Genomic DNA, 9282 nt, shown 5'->3' on the forward strand with positions numbered 1-9282 from the left:
TATATTGCAGTAGGAATTTCGCTGCAAATATTTTGTTGTTAGACGTAATTTAATGTTAATATATGCGTGCAGTTCAACCCTTGAAAAGTTTAAAGCAAGGAAAAGCCCTCACACACAAAGGGAAAGCGTATAAAATTATTCCGGCATTCACACAATACTCCGAGTTAAACAGTAAACTTTGTGGTAAAAACAAAGTGGACTAGTTTTGTTGATTAATAAGCAATTTTAAATTTCAGGCTTTGAGATTTATATTAATTATGACAAACTTAGAATTCTGAGTGGCAATTGATAAGACCTTATCATTAAACTTTTTACGGGGATTTACTATCGCATATTTCTTATTCTAAATAACAGCGATATATTGGCGCAAATAGATAAAGAAATCTTTTCCGAAAGTGGTTTATTTAAAGCGCAAACAAAATCAGCTGGTTCCTGGAATAAAAAGAATTTCCATTCACAATAGTTCAATGAAAATATTTTTTTATCTATTTAATATAGTTCGACGGATAAAGTAAGTAATGAGATGCGATAACCGTTTATTATTTATGATAAATAAGCGACGATTTTTTGATATATAAAGACCCTCGGCAGACATTCTACAGTTAATATTTCAATTTTATTAAGTCAAGCAAAATGGCAAAAAGAGTTTTGTTTCCAACCAGCTACGATGAGGAGACCAGAATCTGGAGTGGTATGAGGAAATCTCCCCTCTACGATTCTAACTGTTCAGCGGGTGAACTCTTCTACATGACAATGAAGAATTGGCCCAGTCAAGTTATTCAGGTAAGTGTCGATTGCCGACTAACTGACGGATCTCACATTAATCGAGTTCCTTTAATCCGAAACAGATTAACCATGAGGACGGAAGAAAATTAACAAATGGGGAAATGCGTCAGTTGGCCACACGACTGGCCCTATTCTTTAAGAAAGAGAAGCTGACCCACAAGGATGTCGTTGGTATTATTGGTGTCACCAGCACGTATGTGGCACCATTGGCTGTGGCATGCTTCTTCAATACAACCCCATTCCATGCGGTGAACGTCACGAGGGATGCCAAGGTTGTTAAGGGTCTCTTTGAGGTAACCAAACCGAAGATCATGTTCTGTGATGGAGCCGACTACGAGCGCATTAAAGAGGTCACCCAAGAGTGGACTCCCAAGATTATTACCCTGACGGGTCGTGTTGATGGTGTACTCAGTATTGAGGACCTGTTGAAGCCCACAGCCGAGGAACATTTCTATCAGTGAGTGATCGAGAATATTATAAAAATTAAAATAATCCTTATTTTTTCTCTTCTATTAGACCCGAAAAATTGGCCGTTAATGGAGACCAAACAGCCTTGATATTATGCTCCTCGGGCACCTCAGGACTTCCCAAGGCTGTGGCCTTGTCCCACAAACACGTGACTGGAATTACTTCGTAAGAATACAGCAAAATTTAATCATGCTTATAATTTAAAGAGCCTTTCTTTTAGATTTGCCATTAGCACAGATACTATATTGACCCAAGCCTCGATCGATTGGGCAACGGGATTCATTGCCATGGCAGCCAGTATAATGTGCGGTTTTCAACGAGTTATATTCGAAGGTCCTTTCAACGGAGAGAATTTTATAACTTTAATCAAAAAATATAAAGTTTCAATTATTTGCCTGGCGCCCTGGCAGACCTATGAACTATTTAATCATCCTTTGGCCACAGAAGAGGTCTTCTCGAATGTGCGATGTGCTTTCATTACAGGCGGATGGATCTCAGCTCAGGTGCTGCAACGGGGTCAGAGTTTGATGAAGCACGGCATGATTCTGTTCTCATATGGATGCACGGAAACGGGCGCAATTACCGCTAACATTGATCACAGCCAGGATAATAATGACAATAATGTGGGTCGCCTCTTTCCTGGCATGCGTGTCAAGATTATCGATGATCAGGGCAATTCTCTACCTCACAATAAGATCGGTGAAGTTCTTATGGATATAGGCTCAAAATGGATGGGGTACGTGGGGAATCCTGTGGACACTGAAGCTACTCTGCAGAATGGTTGGATTAATCTTGGTGATTTGGGATACTTTGATGACGACAATAACCTATTTCTTGTGGATCGCAAAAAGGATCTGCTCAAGTACAAGTCTTGTCATTATTGGCCAAATGAACTAGAACAAATCATCTCGGAGCTGCCTGAGGTGCGGAATGTGTGCGTTGTTGGAATCAAGGATCCCAGATACGGAGACGCTGCTGGCGCCTTGGTCATCAAGAAGCCTGGAACGGAAATCAACGAGCAGGAGATCATCGATCATGTTGCCAAGCGCGTTGTGGTCGACTACAAGCAACTGCACTCAGGAGTGAAGTTTGTGGATGAGTTGCCACAGAACACAAATGGAAAGATCATGAGAAGCTTGGCTAGGCAAGTCTTTGAGTCACGGATAATCTAAAAATGTATTTGTATATTACAATAATATTCTACAACAGTGACATAAATGATAATTTCTATTTAAGATAAGAACTAAATTTATAATAAATATTTGTTAAAAAAAGCCTAGTTTGCAAAAGACCCTCTATTTATTGTGTTAAAATAAACTTGAAAATTACTCAAATATTAAGATTTTAGATTTGTATAGCCTGTGCCCATTTAAATCAAAAGTTTCAACTTGTAATCGACTGCTTATGCCATAATTATTATAAAACAGGACTTTAACATATTGTAATTTGAAAAAATTAATTTGTTGATACCGAAATCGAATAGACAAGCCGGGAATACAACCGTTTACCAAAATGGTTAAATCGATATGTGTTTCGGTTTGATTCTCTGATCTCAACAAATCTCACAGAACATGCATTTAAGTTGATCTAATAGTCAGTCTAGCTAATATAAAGATTCGATTACGGTAACCGGGTTACCCCAAACACCCGAGATTCGGTTAAGAAACGGTTTGCCGCCTTGTTTATAATAAATGTTTGTTTTCTCATAATCAAATTAATTGAAAAGCTAACAGAATCTGAATAGCATAGCGGTCTGTCTTTGATAAAGAGATAATTATATATTAACTTGACGCTCCTAAGATTATCTAATTCAAACGAAAAGTGCTTCTCCACTAGAAATCTGCTGATCTGCCATGACAGTGCAAAAGTCGACTTTTATCCAATGACGTAGTTTAATTCTGATTCAATTATATTATCTTTCATCAAAGTTGAACACCTGTCTGAGTTTGCGCGAGTCAACAATATTTTTTTTGAGATAGTAAATTGATAGTTGAGTCATCTGCTTATTTTAATAATAAAGCAACTGGTAACTAATTTAAAAATACCCTATGTATGAAAGTATATACCATCAACTGTCACTTCGCTTAAAATACATTTCAGACGAATACGTTTTCAATACTTGAGCTGTCTCTAGAATAGATTTATAGCTCAGGAACGTGTGAGAAAATTAAGTATGGAAGAAAAGAAGAAAAACGAAATGGCCATCAATCAATCAAATGCCAGTTAGTTGAATTCAAAAATCTTGAACACATTACAAACTGAATGTCAGGTAGACAGATCGGCAAATGCTTTGGGTATACACGTATAAAAGACACCTGAAGTCACGCTGATTGCAAATGTCAATTGAGGGGAGACTCAAATGTCACGTGCGTATTTAAAATGCCAATCAAAGTCAAACTCTGCTAACCTTTGAAGTTGATGTGGGAGATGCATATGTGTGTGTCTTTGTGTTAAGTATGTATGTGTATGCTATGTATACGCTAGAGCTGATAATTTGTGCTCATCAATTGCAGGCGCCTAAAACTATGCAGCAAATTCGTCAGCTGCAAAACCAAAAGCAGTTCAACAATTTCTGCGATTTGCCACAAGAGCCTTAGTTAGGATAAGGGATAAGTACAGGGGTATGCAACATTTTTGAGCTGAAAGATGTTTTGTGGGCGTGGCCAACGGCAAAAGCAGCGCCAGTCAAATGTGCTTATGTTTATGCGCGTTTATATACGACTTGAAATTTGAATAATTTACGACATCGCTGGCCGACGACAAAGAATGCACTACAGAGCACCCTTTATGTACATATGTGTGTGTGCGTGAGTGTGTGTGTGTGTGTGTGAGAGTGAACAAAAACAGCGAAAGGGATAGCGTTTAGTAGAACAGTTACAAAGCCAAACCAAAGCCATGAAAACATGGAGCAGGACACGGAACATTGAATCTGTTTTTCCGAGCTAAGGCTATTGGCTGTGCCATTGAATTTGCGTGGGCGTTAAGAGCTCGCTCTGTAAGGAAGGGGGGGGTGTGGTTGCAAGTAGTTACAACAGCAACAACAAGAACAAAATCCTTCAACTGCAGCGACCAGATTGCGGCGAGTAACGGACAACGGACAACGGACGACGGAGAACGAACAACGGGCAGCGGAAATGGCAATGGCAACGAACATAAACGGAAACACAAAATGCCGCCATGAAACGGAAGTTAAATTATTGCAATTGTGTTGGCAACGCATTTCATAACTGTAAATTGTTGCCCCTGTCTACGGCACGTGATGCTTGCTGTTTGTTGTTGTTGTTCGCTTGCTGTTGTTCCTGTAATTGTTATTGTTTACTTTTGCAATAACTGCAGCTGCACTAACTGTCAAAGTCAATAATGACTCGCTAACTGTGCAAAAGCGCCATCTATTGAATGAAACTAGAGGTAAGTAATTAGTAATTACATTTTCATCAATTGGAGTAGAATTTCTTTAACAGCAATTGAGGTATTTATTCTTAATCAATATTAAATACACAAGTAAAATATCTGCAGTCAAGGTGATCGACTATTAGATGCCCAGTTCGATTAATTTCGATTAAATAATCATAGATAGAGTCCAACATATGAAAAAATCAAATTAGTTACAACAAATATTAAATATAAATAGATAAAAAGAAAAGAAATATATATAACTTTCGCCATAGTAGCTTTTTTTTACTACTTATCACTATATCTTTACTATATTTTAATGAAACGATCAAAATGTAATATTTAGCGAATTTCTGAAAAATATCACACATTCTATGTGCTAAATCTCAATGATGTAGCTTCAAAATATTATACACCTTGAGTACAGGGCTAAAAACTTTGTCTAAGAGTCAATCGCATAAAAAGGCGTTCACTAATGCATTTCTCCATTTATCACAATATTACAATGAATTGGCAGCTTCAGTCAGCCATTCCACATATCTAATTATCCCAGACTCCTCCCAGAACCCATTCAATGACGCACATAAAGAAATGTTTACATGCAATTACCGTTTTAGTGTCGGGCTGTCAACTCGAACGCCATTTTCAATTGTTTATTACATTTCCAGAGCTCAGAGCTCAGCATTAAACCGGGAATAAAGAGGAGTAAAATAGATGGTGGAATGGATGGAAGCAAACAGAGGAGTCTCTCGGTCGCATTCTTAATTGCAGTGCCTGCAATTTATCATCGGCCAGCAATTTCAGTTTGGAATCTGCAGGTAAAAATGCTGCTGGCACTTATGTCTCACATGTTTATAGTCTGTAGTTGGCGTTGTGTGCTAGGAAAACATTAAACAGCTACAAATGAGGAAGGTAACAACATGGTAACATGAGTACAGCTACTAAGTGCTTGCTAATTGAATTTTATAGTGGGACAGAGTTAAGCAATTGCTTTCAATTCTATTGTAGCTATTCTCATAAATTGTTTTTTTATAAGAATACATAAGGTATATATGATTTAAGTTACAATTTTTTATTATGAATGAATTTCTAGTAAAAGCAACAATTACTATACATACATTCTATATTGTTATAAGTACTACACTTTTAATAAAATAAATGACACATTTATTTCATTAAAATAAAACAAAACATCTGGCTCACTGAATTGAATGCATTAATAATAAGCTAGAATGTATTTAGTTATTATAATTAGCTGGCATTCAATTCACTTGGCCGCTTCAAAGGTCATTAAAGTCACAATTCACACGACTATCGCAAGTCGTATATTTATATGGCCTCTGTGCTGGCGAATTCGGACAGATTTATGGCAGGAGCATTAAACGGCATTAAGCGGCAGGCAGGCAGGCGAGTGCAGTTTCCTCTTCTCTTCCTCTTCCGTTTCCGTTGCCATTTTCCATCTTCCTTTTGGTTGCACTTGGCATTTTGGGGCTCTTAATTAAGAGCTCTGTTTGGACAACACGTGGCAGGAGCTCAGGGTCTCTCAGTTCCAACACCAACACCAACACCAACTCCAACTCCACGTTCTAACTTTAGTTGCAGCTGCATTCGCGATAATAAAAACACATGTTGACAGACGCCCACAGTGTGTGTTACCTACATTGGGGGAATGGCAAATGTAGCTGGCTGCTTACCATCCAATTTTTAGTGCCGTTTAAGCCATTTGCACATTTTCGTTTATGGCCTTTGCCATTTCGTTGCTGTCGTCCTGTCAACATATCCTGGTATAGTTGTTCCTGTTGCTCGTGTTGCTGCTGCGAGCGTGGCTATTAGTCTTTACTCGGCTCGAGTAGTTGATGCTCTTTTGTTTGTCCAAAATTGGAATGTCATAAAAGTGTGTTTGTTTATTTAAAAAAGCGTAAAACTGAGAAGAAGCCTCCTTCGTGACAAGAGCCAAAACACAAGGCACACGAGGTCAACATTGTTGTTTTCGTGTTCGCTTTCTTTTTCTTTTTTTTATTCTTTTTCTTGTTCATGCTCACATTCCTGATGGGCATTATCTTTGCCATTGCTTTAGCTTTACGAGTGTCTTTCTGTGGCGCCCTTTCTTTCCTTCTGTCTGCACTGACTTCCGTTTCCGGTTGCATGCCTTGGCATTGTTTCATTTTGATTGTAGTTTTTTATTACCCTGGCGGCACACATGTGTCTTAAATTTGTTGCATGATTCACGCTTTGCTCTCTGACTAGCAATAAATTTTAACTAAAAACCAACTATGAAACTTGAACTTTGAAACTTTGTCAATCAATTTGTTAATAAAAAATTATATTAAATTGAAGATTAATATTAATTTTATTTATATTTATCAGAAGTATAAGTTAGTCGTATACTGCTGATTGAAATTCGTTTTCAAGCCAATTTTTAAGTTCATTGAATACGCTTTCTGATAAACTGTATTTTTGCTTGTCTGGCATTTGACCTTTTGACCCTTTTCTGTTTTGAAATACACATTTACCTCAGTTAGATTGAAGCTTGTTTATTTCCTGTCAATACAAACGTAACGAACTGAAAATATCAACCTTAAATTGAGTTTCTTATCCTTAAGTTACGAATTTAAAATTTATAGACGTGTAGCTCAAGTTAAGTCAGTTTTCTAATTAATGTATATTCAGTTAACGCTCATTAACCCATTGGCCCAAAGCAATCCCGTAGCAATTGCTGTTTCAATTGGCAAGAGTGTCCTCTGACCTTGACTTGGACTTTCAAGTTAGACAGCAATCTGAGATGGCAGTAATTTGATTTAATCAATTGGCGCGTGGGGCAAGGACGTGAATGGTAATGAATTATTCATTTACTCATTCGGGCGGTAAAGGGAAAGCACTTCAATTGCTTTGGTTACGACAGGATGTTGCCTAGAGGCGATGCTTGGGTTTATTTAAGTAAAATCGGTTTAAAGTCAATTAAATGCATTGATTTAGAGAACGTGAATTAAAATAATGAATTCAAATAAAACTAATAAATAAATCCTACATAAATTAATTTATTATTATTTTCCATCACTCAACGTCAGTTGTAGAATTCATTTCACTTTGCAAGCAGTATCACAAAATGTGGTCTTAATTTGCTGACCAGCATTGAAATGCGAGAAATATTGAAATAAGCTATAGGTTTGCATGAAATCAATTTAAGCGAACTCTTGGACTCTGTGAACCAGCTCACACTTCTGGGCTGCTGTGGTGTCAGAGATATGCACACAGGAAGGCGAAAGCTCAACAGAAAAGGCATTCAACATTCAGCAGCACAACACGTTCTTAAAGAACTTAATTAACTTTTATTTTTGTGTGTTGTTGTAGCAACCAGTGTCCTTTTGGCCAGAATCGCACGTTGCCTGGGTCGTAAAAAATATCCAGCAATATTTAACTGTCACATTGTGCGCCTTTTTACGCTTCGACACACACATAAACAAACCGCGTTGCGACTTTTCCACAATATTCTCAATATTGTGACTGGAATACAGTTAACTCTGCTCCCCTCCTGCCCTCCCCCTGGCATGGGCGGAGTAGGAGTATGCACTCCGGACCAGTAGACACGTAGTATGCGCGACAATATTTAAATTAACCATTTAGAGTAATATTTTTCATTTAATGACTTCTGTGCGAATAACGCTGTAATGTACTGTAGATACCAATTTCATAAATTTCATTAACAGGAAATATACCCAAAAAAAAAGTATAAAATCAAATTTCGAAGTTGTCAACTAACAAGCGACAATGATGTAAAAAGAACGTAAGTATATTTAGTTAAATTAGAAAGGAAAACCAACACAGTAACCTGAAACTTAGCTTTAAACTTGAGCTATGTTAAATTTGTGGCTTTTTTAAGATACCCAGCACTTAAGCCTTGTTACAAAGATAACTCAATATTCGATAGCTGGAATTTAATTCATTAATTGCTTTCAGTAAATTATGTACATACTATATATTCACATATATTTATGGCTTAAGCTGTTTACAACATAAATTTCCATAATAATCTTACGTAATCCCCATGATTATGCAATCAATAATTAAAAAATATATATGTGGACGACGAGTACTCATATGACATACGATAAGCAGTTTTGTGATGTCAATTCGATCCAATATAAATATTATGTATGGATATATGAATATGGAAAATAAACCGCAGTAAGAAAAAAGTAAACAAATGACGGTAAACATTTTGCCATTCAACGCAAATCGAGTGTAATTAATCATTCAAATGCTTTTCCTAACCAAAAAAAAAAATGATATCACCAAACTGAGTGCGACCATTTGCATCCTTTGTTTTTTTTTAGGTTTTTTGTATTTTTTGCTTTATTGTTCAGGCTTAGGGTTGAACAAATTGCTATAAATAACAAAATATTGTGCAACAGAAAGAGAGGCCTTTATTTCTATACCCTGTAGACATAACAATTAAAATGACTATTGCATGAAAAAACTTGTTTTAAATACGCGCCAGCGACTCAAAAAAGTATCTATAAATGTTTCGACATCCGGTTTTGTTCAATAATATTCAAGAAACCTTGTCAGAGGATATGTTCTCGTCAATCATTTTTGTCTATAGAAGTTTTACGTGTTATTTTTATGGAACAGCGC

At 36.8% G+C, this 9282-nt stretch overlaps 1 protein-coding gene across 1 annotated transcript; it reads left to right on the top strand.

Annotated features, from left to right (window-relative positions):
- The first annotated feature begins 633 nt into the window (after window positions 1-633).
- LOC117784331 (luciferin 4-monooxygenase) lies at window positions 634-2533 on the top strand. Its single transcript, XM_034622038.1, has 4 exons — window positions 634-783; window positions 849-1243; window positions 1303-1419; window positions 1475-2533. Exons 1-4 carry the CDS (start codon window positions 634-636, stop codon window positions 2424-2426), a joined length of 1614 nt encoding a protein of 537 aa, XP_034477929.1. The 3' UTR covers window positions 2427-2533.
- Window positions 2534-9282: the final 6749 nt, after the last annotated feature.

This window comes from Drosophila innubila, assembly GCF_004354385.1.
Source record: "Drosophila innubila isolate TH190305 chromosome 2R unlocalized genomic scaffold, UK_Dinn_1.0 1_C_2R, whole genome shotgun sequence".
NCBI lineage: Eukaryota > Metazoa > Arthropoda > Insecta > Diptera > Drosophilidae > Drosophila > Drosophila innubila.